At 47.6% G+C, this 23,787-nt stretch overlaps 1 protein-coding gene across 1 annotated transcript in view; it reads right to left on the bottom strand.

The window, feature by feature from the left end:
• Positions 1 to 23,787, bottom strand: part of SLC15A1 (solute carrier family 15 member 1) — an 82,032-nt gene that overhangs the window by 39,460 nt on the left and 18,785 nt on the right. Inside the window, exons 7-11 of the mRNA XM_089679973.1 lie at positions 23,418 to 23,508; positions 19,621 to 19,704; positions 17,617 to 17,699; positions 17,277 to 17,363; positions 12,272 to 12,361 (exon numbers count right to left, since the gene is read on the bottom strand). Coding sequence (XP_089536099.1) covers positions 12,272 to 12,361; positions 17,277 to 17,363; positions 17,617 to 17,699; positions 19,621 to 19,704; positions 23,418 to 23,508 — 435 coding nt within the window. The remainder of the gene's footprint in view (positions 1 to 12,271; positions 12,362 to 17,276; positions 17,364 to 17,616; positions 17,700 to 19,620; positions 19,705 to 23,417; positions 23,509 to 23,787) is intronic.

The following is a 23,787-nucleotide window of genomic DNA, read 5'->3' as shown; positions in this document are numbered from 1 at the left end:
ATTGTTACTCGCACAGACACAGAATTGTTACTCGCACAGACACATAATTGTTACTCAGGGCCACAGAATTCATACTCAGGGACAGACAGAATTGTTACTGAGTGCCAGAGAATTGTTACTCAGGGACACCTAATCGTTGAATTAAATAGTATGTCAGACAACATGCAGAGGAGTGGCAGAGGAGGCAATGTTTTAGGAGCGAGCAGACGTGGCAGCAGAGGAAGGGGTCGAGGCAGCAGTATTCGCAGCCAGAGGCCAGTGCTCCCGGTGTCATCCAGCGGTCGTGTCTCCACCGACAACCCTGCCGTCATTGATTGGTTGGCTCGGTCGTCTTCCTCTTCCCAGGTCACCTCTGACACCTACAGCCAACGGTCGGTGGGTACGTCAGACACAACCGTTAGTTGGCATGGCCCGGGACCAAGCCCACTGAAATCACGTGTCCTCTACCTGCCCCTGTCCTTTGCTGTTCCCTCACCAAGCGAAGTATCGCATGCTGTGGGCTCAGCCCCACTGTACAGTGAGGAAGAGCTAACAGAGGGCGGTCAGGAACGGGGGGAGACATCGGCCTTTTCAGCAGCCAAGCGAACAAGTACTGGCGAGGAGAGTGGCTCGGTAGCCGGTCTAGAGACAGGTCTGTCTCCTGACCCAGACGCAGCCGAGGGGGCTAGTAGTGAGGCGGAGACCCTACTTGATGATGAGGAGGTTGATCGCACTTGGCAGCCTCGTCGTCATCAGGCAATTTCTTCCGCATCATCAGGAGAAGAGGGTGGCAGCTTGGCAGCGAGCAAAACAGTCGGTGGGTTGCCCAGGAGACAGCAGCAGGGTCGCATCAGTGTCAGTGGAGCCAAACGTCCACGGAGTAGAGCACCAGCTCCACTGCAGCCTACCACCACGGCCAGTAGTGGTGCCGTTGCGCACGGAGGAAGTAGCAGTCAGCCAGTGAAGAGTAGCGGGGGCAAAGTTTCCTACTCGGTGGTGTGGCAATTTTTCCTCAAGCCGCCCGAGGAAGTAAACGTAGCCGTATGTCGACTATGTGGCCAGAAATGCAAGCGTGGCCAGGGGGCCCATGTTGGGACTACAGCGTTGCGTCAGCATATGCAGCGTCACCATTCGGTGGCCTGGGAAAACCGTGATAAACATACGGCGGTTCTGCCTGCCCCAGCCCCCGCTCCATCACCCGCTCCGTTACTTGCTCCGTCACCCGACGTCGTCAATCGCCCTCTATCAGCCAGTCAAGGCTCCAACACCTCTGCTGAGGGGAGTTGTCGCTCATTGGCATCTTCCGCTCGTTCAGATGCTCCTTCTCCTGCTACTCCTCTTCTCGGATTCCGTCAACAGTCTTTCTTGGAATCCGTATCCAAGAGACAACAGTTTGCGAGCACGCACCCGACGGTGCAAAAGCTGAACGTCCTCCTGTCCAAGTTGCTGGTGCTGCAGTCCCTCCCTTTCCAACTGGTGGACTCAGCACCTTTCCGAGAAATGATGGCTTGTGCCGCGCCGCGGTGGAGAGTGCCAAGCCGTCATTTCTTTGCCCAAAAGGCAGTGCCAGCCCTGCATTCACATGTAGAAGAGATGGTGGGCCAGTCTTTGAGCATGTCGGTCTCTGCCAAAGTGCACGGCAGCGCCGACGTGTGGAGCTGTAACTACGGTCAGGGACAGTACATGTCATTTACGGCCCACTGGGTGAACGTGGTGCCGGCACAGCCGCACCAGCAACTTGGACAGGTCACGACGCTTTTGCCTCCACGTTTGCACGTCCTTGGTCCAGCAAGCATGTCCGCCTCTACCACCTCTTTTTCCGCCGTGTCCTCAGCCGCCACCCCCGTGCCAAGTCCCATTACCCGACCGGCATATCACATGTGCAGGGCGCAACGGTGTCACGCTGTGCTGCACCTGGTATGCCTTGGCGAACGTAGTCACACAGGGGAGGAACTGCTGAGTGTAATGAACAGAGAAATCGACAGATGGCTGTCTCCGCGCAAACTAAAAATCGGAACCATGTTGACTGACAACGGAAAGAACATGGTGTCTGCTCTGCGTCAAGGAAGGTTGTGCCATGCGCCATGCATGGCTCACGTGTTCAATCTGGTTGTCAAGCGGTTCCTAAAATCCACCATCCCACTGCAAGACATCCTTAAAATGTCACGTAAACTGTGCATGCATTTCAGCCATTCCTACACCGCAAAGAACACCCTCATTGAGCTGCAGCGGCAGAACGGAATTCCACAGCATCGCCTGATCTGCGACGTTGCAACAAGGTGGAATTCAACCCTACACATGTTAGACCGCCTTTACGAGCAGCGAAAGGCCATCACCGATTTCCTGATGTTACAAGCGGATAAAGGTACTCCCCTGTGTAACTTAGATGTCAGCCATTGGCAGCTCATGCGTGACACCTGCCGCTTGCTCAGGCCCTTTGAGGAGGCCACGCTATTCGTGAGTCGGCAGGACTATGGGATGAACGACGTCATTCCTCTGTTGCACGTCCTGGAACAAATGCTGTTAACAATGGCTGGTCAGGGTGCGGTAGACGTGGCGCACAGATCTCAACGCCACATGACCCCTGTGGGGGCAGGACAGGAAGAAGAGGAGGAGGTAGAGGAGGACATTTGTGCTCAGGAATTATTGAGTGAAATGGGTGGTTTTTCCACTCAGCGGACAGGAGTGGAGGAGCAGGAGCATCTGGTAGAGGAGGAGGAGGAGGAGACAGAGGACCCAGACGCACCGTGGCAGTATGCTGTGGAGATGGAGGCAGGGAGTCCCTCGCATTCCTTGGCACAAATGGCCCATAGCATGCTCGGTTGCTTGCGTAGCGACAGCCGAATAATAACCATCAGACAGAGGGATGACTTTTGGCTGTCCACCTTGTTGGACCCTCGCTACCGGTCCAAAATGGTGGCCTTTTTCACACCTGCTGAGAGGGAGGCCAAAATTACGTACTATAAAAACCACCTATGTAGTCAGTTGGTCTCTGCCTTTGTGCGCCAACGTCCATCCTCAGACACTGTGGGCCCTGTGCGCTCGCGTTCCGCTGGCATGGCAGCAGGGGAGGGGTGGGGTGGTAGGAGCAGTGGCAGCTCCACCAGCAGCGGCTGCCTCAGTCTGCAGTCGATGATGAGTAGCTTTCTTCACCAGCGCAGTGAGGAAACTACTAACCAGCCGCAGCAGCAGCAGCAGCATCAGGTGGACCTGGAGCAGGAGCTCAAACAACAGGCTTGGGCCTACTTGGACAGCACCCTGCCAACCGAGGTAGACAATCCCCTTGACTACTGGGCAACGAAACTTGACCTTTGGCCCCAACTAGCTGAATTTGCCCTTGAAAGGCTGTCATGCCCGGCCAGTAGCGTGGCATCGGAGCGCGTGTTTAGTGCGGCAGGAGGTATTGTAACTCCGCGGAGGACACGACTGTCCACCCAAAGTGTGGAGAGACTCACGTTTGTGAAAATGAATCAGGCGTGGATTAGTCTGGATTTCAAACCACCAGTTCCTGACACAACTGACTAAATCCGCCATGAATCATGCCTCAAACATGTGCCACTTTCAGGTCTCCTCACACTGCTGGTGTGTTTAATTTTTTGACATAGGGTGCTGGCAGATTACGGGCCTCCTATAGCTGCTGCCAGGCCCCTAATCTGCCATAGGCCCCTATATACCGCCTCCTCATGCTGCTGCCAAGTCCAGAGTCTCTCATGGGTCCCTGTACGGCCTCCCATTGCTGCTGTCTCCATCGCCACACTCTGCTGCCATGTGCCACTTTCAGGTCTCTTCACACTGCTGGTGTGTTAAATTTTTTGACATAGGGTGCAGGCAGATTACGGGCCTCACATAGCTGCTGCCAGGCCCCTAATCTGCCATGGGCCCCTATATACCGCCTCCTCATGCTGCTGCCAAGTCCAGAGTCTGTCATGGGTCCCTGTACGGCCTCCCATTGCTGCTGTCTCCATCGCCACACTCTGCTGCCATGTGCCACTTTCAGGTCTCTTCACACTGCTGGTGTGTTTAATTTTTTGACATAGGGTGCAGGCAGATTACGGGCCTCACATAGCTGCTGCCAGGCCCCTAATCTGCCATGGGCCCCTATATACCGCCTCCTCATGCTGCTGCCAAGTCTAGAGTCTCTCATGGGTCCCTGTACGGCCTCCCATTGCTGCTGTCTCCATCGCCACACTCTGCTGCCATGTGCCACTTTCAGGTCTCTTCACACTGCTGGTGTGTTAAATTTTTTGACATAGGGTGCAGGCAGATTACGGGCCTCACATAGCTGCTGCCAGGCCCCTAATCTGCCATGGGCCCCTATATACCGCCTCCTCATGCTGCTGCCAAGTCCAGAGTCTCTCATGGGTCCCTGTACGGCCTCCCATTGCTGCTGTCTCCATCGCCACACTCTGCTGCCATGTGCCACTTTCAGGTCTCTTCACACTGCTGGTGTGTTAAATTTTTTGACATAGGGTGCAGGCAGATTACGGGCCTCACATAGCTGCTGCCAGGCCCCTAATCTGCCATGGGCCCCTATATACCGCCTCCTCATGCTGCTGCCAAGTCCAGAGTCTGTCATGGGTCCCTGTACGGCCTCCCATTGCTGCTGTCTCCATCGCCACACTCTGCTGCCATGTGCCACTTTCAGGTCTCTTCACACTGCTGGTGTGTTTAATTTTTTGACATAGGGTGCAGGCAGATTACGGGCCTCACATAGCTGCTGCCAGGCCCCTAATCTGCCATGGGCCCCTATATACCGCCTCCTCATGCTGCTGCCAAGTCTAGAGTCTCTCATGGGTCCCTGTACGGCCTCCCATTGCTGCTGTCTCCATCGCCACACTCTGCTGCCATGTGCCACTTTCAGGTCTCTTCACACTGCTGGTGTGTTTAATTTTTTGACATAGGGTGCAGGCAGATTACGGGCCTCACATAGCTGCTGCCAGGCCCCTAATCTGCCATGGGCCCCTATATACCGCCTCCTCATGCTGCTGCCAAGTCTAGAGTCTCTCATGGGTCCCTGTACGGCCTCCCATTGCTGCTGTCTCCATCGCCACACTCTGCTGCCATGTGCCACTTTCAGGTCTCTTCACACTGCTGGTGTGTTAAATTTTTTGACATAGGGTGCAGGCAGATTACGGGCCTCACATAGCTGCTGCCAGGCCCCTAATCTGCCATGGGCCCCTATATACCGCCTCCTCATGCTGCTGCCAAGTCCAGAGTCTGTCATGGGTCCCTGTACGGCCTCCCATTGCTGCTGTCTCCATCGCCACACTCTGCTGCCATGTGCCACTTTCAGGTCTCTTCACACTGCTGGTGTGTTTAATTTTTTGACATAGGGTGCAGGCAGATTACGGGCCTCACATAGCTGCTGCCAGGCCCCTAATCTGCCATGGGCCCCTATATACCGCCTCCTCATGCTGCTGCCAAGTCTAGAGTCTCTCATGGGTCCCTGTACGGCCTCCCATTGCTGCTGTCTCCATCGCCACACTCTGCTGCCATGTGCCACTTTCAGGTCTCTTCACACTGCTGGTGTGTTTAATTTTTTGACATAGGGTGCAGGCAGATTACGGGCCTCACATAGCTGCTGCCAGGCCCCTAATCTGCCATGGGCCCCTATATACCGCCTCCTCATGCTGCTGCCAAGTCTAGAGTCTCTCATGGGTCCCTGTACGGCCTCCCATTGCTGCTGTCTCCATCGCCACACTCTGCTGCCATGTGCCACTTTCAGGTCTCTTCACACTGCTGGTGTGTTAAATTTTTTGACATAGGGTGCAGGCAGATTACGGGCCTCACATAGCTGCTGCCAGGCCCCTAATCTGCCATGGGCCCCTATATACCGCCTCCTCATGCTGCTGCCAAGTCCAGAGTCTGTCATGGGTCCCTGTACGGCCTCCCATTGCTGCTGTCTCCATCGCCACACTCTGCTGCCATGTGCCACTTTCAGGTCTCTTCACACTGCTGGTGTGTTTAATTTTTTGACATAGGGTGCAGGCAGATTACGGGCCTCACATAGCTGCTGCCAGGCCCCTAATCTGCCATGGGCCCCTATATACCGCCTCCTCATGCTGCTGCCAAGTCTAGAGTCTCTCATGGGTCCCTGTACGGCCTCCCATTGCTGCTGTCTCCATCGCCACACTCTGCTGCCATGTGCCACTTTCAGGTCTCTTCACACTGCTGGTGTGTTAAATTTTTTGACATAGGGTGCAGGCAGATTACGGGCCTCACATAGCTGCTGCCAGGCCCCTAATCTGCCATGGGCCCCTATATACCGCCTCCTCATGCTGCTGCCAAGTCCAGAGTCTCTCATGGGTCCCTGTACGGCCTCCCATTGCTGCTGTCTCCATCGCCACACTCTGCTGCCATGTGCCACTTTCAGGTCTCTTCACACTGCTGGTGTGTTAAATTTTTTGACATAGGGTGCAGGCAGATTACGGGCCTCACATAGCTGCTGCCAGGCCCCTAATCTGCCATGGGCCCCTATATACCGCCTCCTCATGCTGCTGCCAAGTCCAGAGTCTCTCATGGGTCCCTGTACGGCCTCCCATTGCTGCTGTCTCCATCGCCACACTCTGCTGCCATGTGCCACTTTCAGGTCTCTTCACACTGCTGGTGTGTTAAATTTTTTGACATAGGGTGCAGGCAGATTACGGGCCTCACATAGCTGCTGCCAGGCCCCTAATCTGCCATGGGCCCCTATATACCGCCTCCTCATGCTGCTGCCAAGTCCAGAGTCTGTCATGGGTCCCTGTACGGCCTCCCATTGCTGCTGTCTCCATCGCCACACTCTGCTGCCATGTGCCACTTTCAGGTCTCTTCACACTGCTGGTGTGTTTAATTTTTTGACATAGGGTGCAGGCAGATTACGGGCCTCACATAGCTGCTGCCAGGCCCCTAATCTGCCATGGGCCCCTATATACCGCCTCCTCATGCTGCTGCCAAGTCTAGAGTCTCTCATGGGTCCCTGTACGGCCTCCCATTGCTGCTGTCTCCATCGCCACACTCTGCTGCCATGTGCCACTTTCAGGTCTCTTCACACTGCTGGTGTGTTAAATTTTTTGACATAGGGTGCAGGCAGATTACGGGCCTCACATAGCTGCTGCCAGGCCCCTAATCTGCCATGGGCCCCTATATACCGCCTCCTCATGCTGCTGCCAAGTCCAGAGTCTGTCATGGGTCCCTGTACGGCCTCCCATTGCTGCTGTCTCCATCGCCACACTCTGCTGCCATGTGCCACTTTCAGGTCTCTTCACACTGCTGGTGTGTTTAATTTTTTGACATAGGGTGCAGGCAGATTACGGGCCTCACATAGCTGCTGCCAGGCCCCTAATCTGCCATGGGCCCCTATATACCGCCTCCTCATGCTGCTGCCAAGTCTAGAGTCTCTCATGGGTCCCTGTACGGCCTCCCATTGCTGCTGTCTCCATCGCCACACTCTGCTGCCATGTGCCACTTTCAGGTCTCTTCACACTGCTGGTGTGTTAAATTTTTTGACATAGGGTGCAGGCAGATTACGGGCCTCACATAGCTGCTGCCAGGCCCCTAATCTGCCATGGGCCCCTATATACCGCCTCCTCATGCTGCTGCCAAGTCCAGAGTCTCTCATGGGTCCCTGTACGGCCTCCCATTGCTGCTGTCTCCATCGCCACACTCTGCTGCCATGTGCCACTTTCAGGTCTCTTCACACTGCTGGTGTGTTAAATTTTTTGACATAGGGTGCAGGCAGATTACGGGCCTCACATAGCTGCTGCCAGGCCCCTAATCTGCCATGGGCCCCTATATACCGCCTCCTCATGCTGCTGCCAAGTCCAGAGTCTGTCATGGGTCCCTGTACGGCCTCCCATTGCTGCTGTCTCCATCGCCACACTCTGCTGCCATGTGCCACTTTCAGGTCTCTTCACACTGCTGGTGTGTTTAATTTTTTGACATAGGGTGCAGGCAGATTACGGGCCTCACATAGCTGCTGCCAGGCCCCTAATCTGCCATGGGCCCCTATATACCGCCTCCTCATGCTGCTGCCAAGTCTAGAGTCTCTCATGGGTCCCTGTACGGCCTCCCATTGCTGCTGTCTCCATCGCCACACTCTGCTGCCATGTGCCACTTTCAGGTCTCTTCACACTGCTGGTGTGTTAAATTTTTTGACATAGGGTGCAGGCAGATTACGGGCCTCACATAGCTGCTGCCAGGCCCCTAATCTGCCATGGGCCCCTATATACCGCCTCCTCATGCTGCTGCCAAGTCCAGAGTCTGTCATGGGTCCCTGTACGGCCTCCCATTGCTGCTGTCTCCATCGCCACACTCTGCTGCCATGTGCCACTTTCAGGTCTCTTCACACTGCTGGTGTGTTTAATTTTTTGACATAGGGTGCAGGCAGATTACGGGCCTCACATAGCTGCTGCCAGGCCCCTAATCTGCCATGGGCCCCTATATACCGCCTCCTCATGCTGCTGCCAAGTCTAGAGTCTCTCATGGGTCCCTGTACGGCCTCCCATTGCTGCTGTCTCCATCGCCACACTCTGCTGCCATGTGCCACTTTCAGGTCTCTTCACACTGCTGGTGTGTTAAATTTTTTGACATAGGGTGCAGGCAGATTACGGGCCTCACATAGCTGCTGCCAGGCCCCTAATCTGCCATGGGCCCCTATATACCGCCTCCTCATGCTGCTGCCAAGTCCAGAGTCTCTCATGGGTCCCTGTACGGCCTCCCATTGCTGCTGTCTCCATCGCCACACTCTGCTGCCATGTGCCACTTTCAGGTCTCTTCACACTGCTGGTGTGTTAAATTTTTTGACATAGGGTGCAGGCAGATTACGGGCCTCACATAGCTGCTGCCAGGCCCCTAATCTGCCATGGGCCCCTATATACCGCCTCCTCATGCTGCTGCCAAGTCCAGAGTCTGTCATGGGTCCCTGTACGGCCTCCCATTGCTGCTGTCTCCATCGCCACACTCTGCTGCCATGTGCCACTTTCAGGTCTCTTCACACTGCTGGTGTGTTTAATTTTTTGACATAGGGTGCAGGCAGATTACGGGCCTCACATAGCTGCTGCCAGGCCCCTAATCTGCCATGGGCCCCTATATACCGCCTCCTCATGCTGCTGCCAAGTCTAGAGTCTCTCATGGGTCCCTGTACGGCCTCCCATTGCTGCTGTCTCCATCGCCACACTCTGCTGCCATGTGCCACTTTCAGGTCTCTTCACACTGCTGGTGTGTTAAATTTTTTGACATAGGGTGCAGGCAGATTACGGGCCTCACATAGCTGCTGCCAGGCCCCTAATCTGCCATGGGCCCCTATATACCGCCTCCTCATGCTGCTGCCAAGTCCAGAGTCTCTCATGGGTCCCTGTACGGCCTCCCATTGCTGCTGTCTCCATCGCCACACTCTGCTGCCATGTGCCACTTTCAGGTCTCTTCACACTGCTGGTGTGTTAAATTTTTTGACATAGGGTGCAGGCAGATTACGGGCCTCACATAGCTGCTGCCAGGCCCCTAATCTGCCATGGGCCCCTATATACCGCCTCCTCATGCTGCTGCCAAGTCTAGAGTCTCTCATGGGTCCCTGTACGGCCTCCCATTGCTGCTGTCTCCATCGCCACACTCTGCTGCCATGTGCCACTTTCAGGTCTCTTCACACTGCTGGTGTGTTAAATTTTTTGACATAGGGTGCAGGCAGATTACGGGCCTCACATAGCTGCTGCCAGACATGTAATCTGCCATGGGCCCCCGTACCGACTCCTCATGCTGTGACGTTGCAACAAGGTGGAATTCAACCCTACATATGTTAGACCGCCTTTACGAACAGCTAAAGGCCATCACAGATTTCCTGATGTTAAAAGCGGATAAAGGTACTCCCTGTGTAACTTAGATGTCAGCCATTGGCAGCTCATGTGTGACACCTGCGCTTGCTCAGGCCCTTTGAGGAGGCCACGCTATTCGTGAGTCGGCAGGACTATGGGATGAATGAGGTCAAATCGGCCATGGGCCCCCGTACCGCCTGTTCACGCTGATGCTGGTCCCACAGTGTGACCTGGGTCCCTGTACGGCCTCCCATTGCTTCCACTCTGCCATGTGCCACTTTGAAATCTCCTCACACTCCTGCGGTTGTCCATTTTGTCATAGGTTGCTGGCAGATTACAGGCCTTCCATAGGTGCCACCAAGCCCCATATCGGCCATGGGCCCCCGTACCGCCTGGTCACGCTGCTGCTGGGCCCATAGTGTGACCTGGGTCCCTGTACCGCCTCCCATTGCTCCCACTCTGCCATGTGCCACTTTCAGGTCTCCTCACGCTCCTGCTGGTTTCCATTTTGTCATAGGTTGCTGTATGGCCTCCCATTGCTGCTGCCTCCACCGCCACACTGTGGCTCCAAACGCTGGTTTTGGCCCCGTGACTGGCCAAAGGAGTGAAGTGTGCAGTGATTCTAAGATCGACGGCACTCATCTGCATGTCATACTGACAGACAGTATTATTTCTCTTCCCCAGCAGACTCCAAGGGCATTTAAATTAAAGGTACAGTGTTCTGCACTAATATTAAGTCTCTCTGAAGCCTAGAAACACCCTTTTTTAAGTTAAATTCACAGCGAATTTATTCGACTCGAATCGAATATTGTCCACGAATTCGCCGAATCAGTCGAATCGAATTTTTCATTTCTTCGCTCATCTCTAGTTACTATGCACAGATGCATCAGATTCTGTGCGCACCAATTTTAGTAAATTGCCCCAATTGTGTCATCCCCATCTGGTCCATTCAGCTGACAGGTTAATGTAAACAAAGGGGCATGGATGGTGGCTAACACAATAAAAAAAGGCTAAAATTCATGTGAAACTCTTCAGGTCTGGTATAAATTTCAAGAGGGACCCCATGCAAAAAAAAATGTGTGGGGTACCCCAAAATCAATACCAGACCTGTATAGTTGATTGTTGAGGTCTGAGGATGGGGACTTATTGGAAGAATAAAAGGGTGCATAGTACTCATTCACAACACTTTGACAGGTCCTTTATTAAAGTGGAACTTTACCCAAAAGGGGAAGTTCTGCTTGTTTGCAATCTACCCCCCACTTTTTTTGGGGGGGGAGCAGGTACCTGGTTTTGACGGGTACTCACTCCCACTTCCGGTCAGATCGCCGTTGCGATGTTTTGCCCCTCCTCCTCACCCCTGCAGTCATCTGGGACACATCACAGGTGCTGGGACCATTCACAACGTGCGCCTCGCACATGCACAGTAGGAAACCGGCATGGAGGCTTCACTGCCAGTTTTCCTTACCTAAGATACTGGCGCCTGAACCCGAAGCCGATTGAAGTATCGGCTCAGGTGAGGACATCGCTGGATTCCTGGACAGGTAAGTGTCCTTATATTAAGATTCAGCAACTACAGTATTTGACTCTGACTTTTAATTTTTTGGGGGGGAGACTGGAGCTTCTCTTTAAGGACATCATACTGATAGTACCTATAATAAATAATAAATAAATATGCCATTTTACAGGTAGGTACTGGGCATTCCTCAATCATGTTATTTAAAGCTTGAGTGCAGCCAAAATAGAAAGCAGAAGAATCAGCACAAGGGAAATAACTTGCAGTCAGTAGGACATGTCCTTTGTGCTGATGCCTCTTCTTTTAGGTGAAATCCTCCTATGCCATGTTCCCCCACCCCCAGCCCCGCAGCCATAATCTTCTGGTGCAGCAGGGTTTAATAGAACTAAGGGGCTGTCGTAGGCTTTCATCAAGAGTGCCCATCTACGCCCAACCTTTTCTTCCCACCTACTCCATTTATATAAGCTTTATTACAGCTTTATTACAGTTTCCATGAATGAAATAGAATCTATAAATGGAGGGGGTGGACTGTTCAATGATTCCCCCCCCCCCCTCCATTCATTGAGCATTTTTCAGTAATAGAAGCTGAACACATCCCAAGTTATGTCCCTAATTTTTGCTGATTTTTCTGTTTTTTACTTTGGCGCATTCAGGCTTTAAAGGAATTTTGAATGTTTCACCTAAAGCACTATTAAAATAGCTGCTCCCCACAGCATGTAATTTTCTATTATTTTTTTTAGTTGATACATGTCTCACAGGGCACTGCCCAGAAACCCATATCCTTTGTTATACAATCCCCTGCCAATTAGCATAGAGAATGGTCATTGCTGATTTCCAAGCTTTGACTCTCATCAATGTTCATGGCATTAGGATTCAACATACGAACTCCGGTAAGGTTCACTAAACATAACATGAACCAAACCCAGGTACGTCCCTCTCATCACTAATCATTTCTTGCCTAAGCAAATTACTATTTACATTGATACATTACCTGTTGATCAAAAAGAGCCCAGAACATTGGAAGGGGAATGTACAGGAATAGAACCTTCACTACCATCTTAATCTGAGCAATGAGACGCTCCTAGGGAAAGAAATAATATATACATTATACCAAAGTGTAAAGTATTGGTTCGTTGTATTGAAATATCATCTCCACTTTTTTTTAAAATGTAAGAGAGCTTATTAAAGTTAAACTCCAGGCAAATAGTAAAATATACAGGTGGGCAGTTTCACCTGAATTTGTTTTTTGTCCATTTAGTCCTAAGATTTGCACAGCATTACCACACAGCACAGTACTGTCTGACAGGAAAGAAGACCCAAATGCTCTCTGCTGCAGTTAAGTAACAATTACAGGACTGGAGAGTGAAAGAAGAAGCAACAGACTGATTAAGCTAGCTCTCTGTCACTCTGCTCGTTCCTCCTGTCAACATCTACCTTTTTAGTATATACGCACTGCAGCACAGCTGAATGTATTCTTGTTTTGATTCTCCTTTTTCCAGTCTTGTCTGCTGTACAGGAACTGCACAACACTGATAGCAAGTCAAATTCAGGTACTTATACCACAGGCATTTAAAAATACATTGACTGGTCTAATAATTATTAGACCATTTATTATTATTGTTATAATGAATACAGAGTTCCAATAATTTGTGTCTTTTATATCTGTATGGAGTTCAAATGTAACACAAAATTAAGAAACATACAACATACAAATAGATTAAATGTAACTGATATGCATGCTTATACCTATAAACATGGGCTGTGGACCTGCTGCTTATATAGATTAAACTAGGACAGCATCTCTCCCAATGTAATCTGTGGGGATCTGCTGTCAGTTTAAAAGCCATATCCAACTCTGTACTGGGAGTACTGACAGAGGATCCTCTATAAATTGCAGTTGGCATTTTGGTACCTGTATGCTGGATGCCAATGGGCATTCTCCTAGCACGGAATTAAACTACTGGAAATGCAAATATCTGATTTGTGCACAGAAGCCTTTAACAACCAATCTGGTCTCAAGTCAGTAAAACATGAACTCTTGATAGATTCACTTTACATACTGTCATTTGAATCACTTTTGTAACTGTCCTGCTGCTATCTTGCTTTAGGTTAGCTGTGTAAATGTTCCTCCAATAAAGATGGGTGATGAGCCATTTGGCCATCCTTGAATGAGCTGCATGCCACAAGGACCTTCATAGATAATGGTTACCAATTTAGCCAATGACATACAGTATACAAGCTAAAAGCTCCAAAAATATAGTATTTTTGTTAGTCAAAGGGAGATTTATTTCAGTGATCTGACCTGCTGATTACATTACTCCTTCCATAGACATTATAATTGTTGGAAGTGGGGCATGAAATGATTGCATCACTTGGTTTCCTTTGTCACTCATGGTAAATAATTTCTTGTCTCTTGTAATTTCATACTATAAGGCTTCCTACACACGGCCGTAAAAAAAAAAATATTTACAACTGTTTTTTATTTACAGATCAGAATGCAGCTGCATTGTTCTCAATAGAGACATTCATACAGGTGCCTAAACATGCACTGCATTCAGATCTGTAACACAAAATCGAAAAACCTGTGTCAGAGGACAAACGCATATGCCAGATGCCGGTATTGGAAAAAAAACAGAACAAGTTAAAGGAAATATTTATTGATTATTATGCAAAAATTATTTTGCTGGAAAAAAAATCAGTAAGAGCAGTAACATTTTATGGCCATTTTGTTTCACATTTTTAGTAAGGCAGCATTACACAATACATTTATACATGTGAAAGTAGCCTAAGGCCTCTTGCACATGGGTGTAATAATGTAATGATGCAAATAATAAGCATGGTACACTTATTCAGTGATGGGAAGCACTATGGATTAATTTGCATGGTGGAGAAATGCGAATATTGGATTATTGCATCTTGGAGCACATTTCATTTTTTTCTCAATGTGAGTCCATACGTGAATGCGTATAATATATACGGTAGTTTTTTAAAAAGGGAGTTGCACTACGGTATATATTTCGTTTTTCCATGCACAGTTTTGGAGCTAAGATTCAATGAAGATATAACACGTGGAAGGAATACCACATGGATCAGAATTTGGAGGCTACACAGTTCTTCTAAAAGTGTATTTGGCCTTTTATAATTTGTAGATCAAACCTCAAGGTGAGCAGGGAGTGGGGCTGCAATCCAAGCACGGTTTTGGAATTTTTGGATGATAGCACAACATTAGGACTTTTTATATGTTGGATTGGACTGATAAAACTTCACATTTGATTTTTTTGAGGATTGATATTATTGTTTGTTTTTAAGGTTTATGTTTCACATTTGAGGAGTTAGCGCATCACAATTTTTGTCTAATTAAATATTTTAATGATGTTTATATGTAGGATCTTGCTGGCAGAAAGATCCTGAGTAAAATGTTCCATAAAGACCTTGCATATACACACGCATAAGCACATAAATGCAAGTTTGCGTATACATGCGTAAACGTCTTCTTCATCCTCTTCTAGTTGCCATTCATATACACACATTCGTGAATTTATATGTCTGTAAATTCATGCACACCAACATAATTTTCTAGTTTAATTTTATGTCTTTGAACTACGTTAATGGCTATACTACTAATCTTTACATAGCTGTGTGCATTGTTCTATAGCAGCGGTTCTCAACCTGGGGGTCGCGACCCCTTTGGGGGTCGAACGACACTTTCCCAGGGGTCGCCTAAGACCATCGGAAAACACATATTTCCGATGGCCTTAGGAACCGAGACACTGCTCCTTGATCCGTCTCCAGGTGTGGGCGGGATGACATGCCGTCCCTGTCATCTGGACACACCCCCGGGATCAATCCTTCCTCGTCGGTGATTGGCCGCCGGAACTGTAGCTCAGGAGAGGCACACAGGCGGCCAATCACCGGCGAGGAGGTGGAGCTTGGAAAGGAGGAGCCGAGCGGCACCGCGAAGATCGAGCGAGTGAAGAGGAGGAGAGCGGCCGGAGAAGGAAGACATCTGACCGGTAAGTGTCTGTACCATGGGAGAGGGAGGGAGGGAGCGAGCCCAGGCTGGAGCAGGGGTCAGCAAGGTAAGTATCATTGGTGTCAGTGGGAGGAATAGTGCCCAATCATTGGTGTCACTAATACTAATGATGGGGCACTATTCCTCCCCCCACTGACACCAACGATGGGGCACTATTCCTCCCCCCACTGATACCAGTGATGGGGCACTATTCCTCCCACTGACACCAATGATGGGGCACTATTCCCCCCACTGACACCAATGATGGAGCACTATTCCCCCCACTGACACCAATGATGGAGCACTATTCCCCCCACTGACACCAATGATGGGGCACTATTCCCCCTACTGACACCAATGATGGGGCACTATTCCTCCCCCCACTGACACCTATGATGGGGCACTATTCCTCCCCCCACTGACACCTATGATGGGGCACTATTCCTCCCCCCACTGACAGCTATGATGGGGCACTATTCCTCCCCCCACTGACACCTATGATGGGGCACTATTCCTCCCCCCACTGACACCAACGATGGGGCACTATTCCTCCCCCCACTGACACCAACGATGGGGCACTATTCCTCCCCCCACTGACACCAACGATGGGGCACTATTCCTCCCCCTGACACCAACGATGGGGCACTATTCCTCCCACTGACAGCAATGTTGGGGCACTATTGCTCCCCCTGATACCAATGATGGGGCACTATTCCTCCCACTGACACCAATGATGGGGGCACTATTCCTCTTACTGATACCAATGATGGGGCACTATTCCTCCCACTGACACCAGTGTTGGGGCACTATTCCTCCCACTGACACCAGTGTTGGGGCACTATTCCTCCCACTGACACCAGTGTTGGGGCACTATTCCTCCCACTGACACCAGTGTTGGGGCACTATTCCTCCCACTGACACTAGTGTTGGGGCACTATTCCTCCCACTGACACCAGTGTTGGGGCACTATTCCTCCCACTGACACCAATGATGGGGCACTATTCCTCCCTCCACTGACACCTATGATGGGGCACTATTCCTCCCCCCACTGACACCAACGATGGGGCACTATTCCTCCCCCCACTGACACCAACGATGGGGCACTATTCCTCCCCCCACTGACACCAACGATGGGGCACTATTCCTCCCCCCACTGACACCAATGATGGGGCACTATTCCCCCCACTGACACCTATGATGGGGCACTATTCCTCCCACTGACACCAATGATGGGGCACTATTCCTCCCACTGACACCAATGATGGGGCACTATTCCTCCCACTGACACCAATGATGGGGCACTATTCCTCCCACTGACACCAATGATGGGGCACTATTCCTCCCACTGACACCAATGATGGGGCACTATTCCTCCCACTGACACCAATGATGGGGCACTATTCCTACCACTGACACCAATGATGGGGCACTATTCCTACCACTGACACCAATGATGGGTCACTATTCCTCCCATTGACATCAGTGATGGGACACTATTCCTCCCACTGACACCAATGACGTGGCACTACTCCTCCCACTGCAAAATTACAGTTATGAAGTAGCAACGAAAATAATTTTATGGTTGGGGGTCACCACAACATGAGGAACTGTATTAAGGGGTCGTGGCATTAGAAAGGTTGAGAACCACTGTTCTATAGACAACAATTCACCTGAGTTCAGATCAGTAAAAACGTGGCATTTTTGCCCATGTGAAAGAGGCTGGACTGTTATATCAAGCAGGGGAGGAATGACCATTCGAGCACTCGGGCACTGCTGAGGGCCCGGGGCCAGTAGGGGGCCCCATGAAATGCCCCTGGTACCTTCTTTATAGGCTTTTTTGAGTGTGGGCAAAGACACAGGGGCCCCATGATCCCTTATTGCCCGGGGGCCCCTTGAGTCATCAGTCCACCCCTGATATTAAGTTTTGAAAGTGTGCTTACAAATAAAAAGTGACTAGAAAATCTAGAGGGTTTTTTTTTCTTACTTCATACTTTTCCTTTGCCCAGTCCATCCAGTGCTCCCTCTTTGGTATTGATTTGCTTCGATTTCTGTATCTATTACTGATGGCAAACTGGTAAGAAGTTTGACAGATTAGTATTTCATAGAACAGATAATAAAGCACATGTAATTGTCTCTTATAAAATACACATCAGGAATTACTAGTACAAAAGACAATAGTGAATCTTAGCACAAAGATGAATACATTATATTACAAATACCGCATCTACAGATAAGTGCCATGTATAATAGAAATTGTGCTTACTAATAAAATTGTTATTACGTTGTTTGGAGATTATTATTATTCTAAGCATTAATTTACTTACAGAAATGCACTTGAAAACTTTCAACATTATATTGCCCTGAGGAGAGACTTTCTTGTACATTCTACTGCCAACAATAAACACAACTGGAAGAAAATGAAGAGATTTTAAGAACACAAATTGCCGATATTAAGATTATATTGTCATAGCATGACATAGAACAGAGAATAGTACCTTAACTGCCTTAATGCTGTACAAACATACATCACAATTATAGTTTTATAAGGAGGCAGGGAAAAATGGATCAAAACCAAACAACAATAATAACAGGGCTTTCAACCATTCCCATGTATATCCAAAACTAAAAAGTTCATTTTGGTTTTAGATACTTTAAATTCTTCAAAGAACAGGTTTGATTTCTGCAACCCATATAATGCAGATCATGTGCATCATATGTGAGTTATGTTTAATTTGAAAACTGGTCAAGTGTAGAATAGAGGTCTGTCCCATCAGGATGCTTAGTTTGTAGGACTGATATTTTTACATGGTAAAGCTCTGTGCCCTGAGATTGTGCAGTCAGATGTATCAAGGTTGATTTACTAAATGCAAGTAGGCTGTTCACTTTGCAAAGGAATTTGTTGCAGAGCTTAAAGTGTTACTAAACACACAACAGTAAAATCAGTCTGTATATGCAGTAAGCATGCTTGTTATACTCACAGTGGAACCTAAGGGGTTAATCATCTGCATAGTCCCTCCTCTTGTTGAAATGACCACCTGATATAGACTGAACCTGTGGTCACATGCACATGCTCAGTTTGGTGTGTATTGCTAAAGAGTTTTTTTTTTTCTTTGGAGGCTGCATGTGATCAGCATAGGGCCAAACAGCACTGTTCACACAGAGGGTCAGAGGTTTCACATCCTCCTAGACCAGAAAGAAAACTCCTCCAACAAGCTTTAACCAGTGCTCTGCTGGACACTGATAGAAGCTACAAGACTGCTATATACTGCTGATGAGAAAAGGTATTTAGTAGTTTATATTTACTATAATAATTGCATTTCCATATTGTGTGTACTGTGGTAGACCAGATATAGTGAATGCAGGGTTCTGGGTTTAGTATTACTTTAACGAATGTGGTGAAGCTTCACTTTGCAAAAAATAACCAATCACGTGCAAAAGAAATAAAAAAACTGCATTTTTGCTTATACATGACTAGAAGATGGAAGGCAACAGAGCTTCTGTGGCAAATTCCCTTGCAAAGCAAACAGACAATTTGCCTTTAGTAAATTAACCCCATAAACGTTGACTGTATAATCTCAGGGGATTGTAAAATTATGAGTAGCCTAATGGGACAAACCTCTTTTCTACACTTCTACAGTTTTCAAATTAAATATTAATTATATGAATTAATTGTTGTATTGAATGTTGCATTGCAATAACAATATGATCTTTTAATATTAATGTGTCTATAAAAGAATTATACCTGCCAGAAATGTATAGCAGTAAATTGGCTATTTGATCAATAAATTATCATTTCTATTAATTTAGTGAATAATTTGAAACTGTGTTCACGTTAATTATCTACTCTAAGGCTAGGTTCACACCTATATACTTTGCGTTTGACCTGTTTCTGTATTGCATTTTTGTACCTGCTCTTTTGCTGCCTTTTTGTTGCGTTTTGCCTTTTTTTGTTCTTGTTGCTAGGCAGATTTAAAATACAAAAGGCAAAACGCATCAAAAACTTGGAAGAAATGCAGCAAAAGTGCAGAAAAATGCACTACATGCTTTTCTGCAGCGTTTCCATTGAAGTCTATAGAATCAAAAATTCAACTTTTTGCATTCAAAAAAGTCCCTGACCCTTTCGAAAAAATGCACCAGGTGAAAACGCGGAGATGTGAACGTGTCCCATAGGAAATCATGTTAAATGGACTATAGTGCATTTCTGCAAAAATGCAAAACACTGTGGAAAATGCTTAGGTGTGAACCTAAGGTAATGCACAAAAAAATCTTTTTTACTTTTTGTTAATTTTTTTCCCCCAGTTTAAACCCTTTGAATGCACATAACTTACGGAGAGCAACCGCCATGAGAGCAGCAGGTACACCAAATGCTAAAGGATAGCACTTCTGCTGACTGTGAATTCCACATTCTTGTCCTGAGAACACAGATAATAAACCAGTTAAAAATGTAAGCACAATCTGGATTTCATTCAACTTTTGTCATAAAATCTATTTTTCATATACAGTATACGTTAGGTTTACCTAGCTACAGTAGTAATGGTTTGCATGTGCAATACAGCTGCAAAGTGACATGAAATACATGCCTTCATTATAAATATATAAATCATTTAGCAATAATTATATATTTAAGTGAATCATGTTCAGCTGACAAAATCCGTCACAGTTTTTTTTTGTCAGATATTGCTTTTCGAAAGTAATTTTGGAACTTTATAGTTGTGTTACAGTCTTGGGTAACTGAGAGACAGCATGGGCCCTATGTCAGACAACATGACTAGGCAACCTGCAACATTTGAGATGTTTAAAATTTTCATTTAAATATGCCATTGACAAAGATAAATGTAAAAAACTCTGTTTTCCCACTAATACACTTTTATTAGTTATAGGCTATATCCATATTGGCCAAAGCAGAGGTATAAATAGGTCCTATAGTCCACAATCAACTACCCTATTTACATAATGTAAACTAGATCCTAAGCCCTGAGCCCTGAGAGGTCTGTATTCTTTAAGCCACTAGTACCTAGCCTATTTTCAAAGAGAAAGTTAGTTCCTGTGCCCTGAATGGACTTGGTTCTTTAGGCCGCTGTGATTTCGTTTTAGTTTTTTTACTAGAACAGAGGAGAACCTGGAGCATCATCCATTGCAGAACTGTACACGGAATTTGAATTTTAGTGATTTATGTATTTATTTTTTAAAACAGCACCAAGGCAACTGGATAGTTCTTATTTCAAGGATCTTGTAGTGAGAGACTCCCCTGGATTGGGATTGATTCTTGTTGACTAGGCTGTCTAGGGTACATCTAGATCTTATGCTCTACTTTATTTTGTTTTATATTGCTTGTCAGTTTTTGGTTTGTTTTTTCTTTTTATACTTTATATGCCTACTTACTCCTTTCAAACATTTTGCCCTAAATTGTTTTGGTAAGCGAATGGGTGTTTGGCCTTCTCTTATGCGGAACAGTGGCACTCTTGCTTTTACCTTGAGAATGGTGGGTGTGCCGACTCAACTGAAGGGGCAACTCTGGAGTGGCCTAGTCCCTATTGGGCTGAGGTCCCTCCTAGCACTGTACTGAGAGGAATGGTCATGTGCTCCACTCCTACTATGCGCCCTGGGTGGTGTTTACACAAGGCGCACAGCTCGCCTGCTCATGATTACTCCTCTGATGCCTACTTGTCACTCTATAGTTCATTTGGTATCTATGCCAATATCTTAGAGGGTTTAATGTTGCTTAGGCCACATGCTTTCTCCCTCACCTTTCAAACGATCACTATGGGCAACAACTGTGTAACACCTAAAGTATTGATAATTTGTATTTTTAAATGTTTTTCTTTCCTGTTGTCTGTGCTATTCTATGACAAAAATCTCTATAAATAAAGATTATATATATATTATATAAATAAAAAAAAATCAGCACCAGGCATGGTACTTAAATGACTGACAATTGTCCTGTGTGCTGGTGTCTGCTCTTTTCCTTGAAACTTTCTGTCCTCTGCCCCCAGGTACCCTCACAGCTGTGATCTTCTGGTGATGCAGGGGTTAATACAAACAGATCCAGCTGTCACTGCATTCCTGAAAATTGGCAACTATGCCTGTGTTTTCCACCTCCCTCCTCCATGCATAGAAGCTGTATTATTGGTTCGCACAATGAAAAGCACTCTATAAATGGAAGATGGACAGATGAATGACAGATCCACCTCCTCCATTCACAGAGCGCTTTTCATTGTGGGGACTGATGATTATTATTATTATTATTATTATACAGTATTTATAAAGCGCCAATAGTTCACTCAGCGCTGTACATTACAAAGGGGGACAGAACATGTGACAGAACAATACCAATACAATGCAAAACATGAGGGGATCGCGGGCCCTGCTCTTTCGAGCTTACAATCTAGGAGGGAGGGGATGGTGGTACAGGAGGAGAAAGCTGTGGGGGATGGAGTGGTAGGAAGAGTGGAGGAGGTCAGCAAGTTAGCAGGGGGTGAGGTAGGCTTCCCTGAAGAGATGGGTTTTCAGGGTGCGCCTAAAGGAGAGGAGAGTAGATGATAATCTGATGGGTTGGGGCAGGGAGTTCCAGAGGATGGGTGACACCCTGGAGAAGTCCTGGAGGCGGGCATGGGAGGAGGAGACCAGGGAACTAGAGAGAAGGAGGTCTTGTGAGGAGCGGAGTGTGCGTGCTGGGCGGTACTTGGATATTAGGTCAGTGATGTAGTTCGGGGCAGTATGGTGGACAGCTTTGTATGTCAGTGTTAGGATTTTAAATTTGATCCGTTGCGCAATCGTAAGCCAGTGGAGGGATTGGCAGAGGGGGGTGGCGGAAACGGAGCGGTTGGAAAGGTGAATGAGTCTGGCAGCCGTATTCAGGATCGACTGAAGCGGGGATAGCCAGCGGCGAGGCAGGCCAGTGAGGAGGGAGTTGCAGTAGTCGAGTCGTGATATGATGAGGGAGTGGATGAGCTGTTTAGTGGTTTCTGGGGTTAGGAACGTGCGGATTTTGGCGATGTTGCGGAGGTGGAGTCTGCACGAGTTTGTTAAAGATTGGACTTGGGGCTGGAAGGATAGGTTGGAGTCCAGAATGACACCAAGTACTCTGGCCTGCAGAGCGGGTTTGATATTGGCGTTGTTGGATGTGATGTAGAAGTCAATGGGGGGTGGGGTTCGGGCTGGGGGGAAGACAAGGAGCTCGATTTTGGAGAGATTCAGTTTAAGGAAGTGGAGCAACATCCAATCTGATATGTCGCTCAGTAGGTGTGTTATTTGGGCAGAAACCGAGGGGGTATGCTACCGCTTCTATGAATGGGGCATCAAAAGGAAATGGCAAGCATAGTCAATACTTTTGATAAGTTCCTGTGACAGGTGCACTTGCTTGTATTTACCCCTACAGCACCTGAAGATCACAGCTGTGGGGGTATCCGGGGGGGGTTAAAGGATAAAACATTGCAAGGAACAGAACAGCTGTCAGCACATGGGACACTTGTCATGCATATAAATACCATCCTCGGTGCTCCCTTAAAAAAAGAAACAAAAAATCACTAAATTTAGATCAATGCAGAGATGCTTCCCAATTTATCCTCTGTATTTTGTTATTTGACATGTGATACTAGGAAAGATGCTGGTGTGTTCCACTCCTTCCTGACCCCTGTATCCTCTTGTTAGCCAGTAGGGCAACCCATCACATTTACTAACCCATATGGACAGGCCAGGGCTTACAAATTCTGTCCAGAATTTATGTAACAGAGTGGCCTTGGTTGCATTAGGGTATGCCTCCAATACACAGTAGATGTAAAGTCACTGCAGGTATGCTTTCAGAAAGCCTGGTTTAAAGGGTCTGAGGTTCTGTCCATCTAAACTTCGGCTAGGCTTTTTAAGTACACAACGTTTCTAAAATATTTTGTCTTTCTACACTTGTATTTGTTGTATGCAATTATTTAGTTAGCATTTGGTTATATAGATGTGTACTGTCCCATATAATAATATTGCATATTTTCTCTTAAGAAACCCTTTCTGACACAAGGTACGCATTATAATATATTATATGATCTGTACATCCATTTTGTGTCTATTTTTAACATCCTTTCTGCCTATTACAATTACTGGCAGAGGTTAAAACACTATAGATCTATGAATATACCTCTGAGAATAGGCGTTATAATGGTTGACAAAAGACTTCCAGCATTAATTGACAAATAGAAGATGGAGAAGAAACTACTTCTCTGCTTATCCTGCCAAAAGAAACATATTCTGTTCAGTGTGTTTGATATGATGTAAAATGTATTAAATATATATAGCATTTAATATTTATACTTATTTTTACCTTTGATAGTTTTGGATAGAGAAATCTGGTGCATTCTGGTGCCGGTCTCTCTGCACACAACAGGATATTTTTCTCTTCTTGTTGGCACTAAGGCACTTTTGTCAGTTCTTTCCCCATTTCAGACTATACAAGTGATCTGTCTCCCCACCCCCAAAGACAAATAAGGAGAACTGTTGTGAAGCCACTC

Source organism: Staurois parvus, unplaced genomic scaffold (assembly GCF_062004578.1).
Source record: "Staurois parvus isolate SC_StPar_1 unplaced genomic scaffold, SC_StPar_1.0 ptg000233l, whole genome shotgun sequence".
Taxonomy (NCBI): domain Eukaryota; kingdom Metazoa; phylum Chordata; class Amphibia; order Anura; family Ranidae; genus Staurois; species Staurois parvus.
This window is presented reverse-complemented; position numbering and strand designations above follow the sequence as displayed.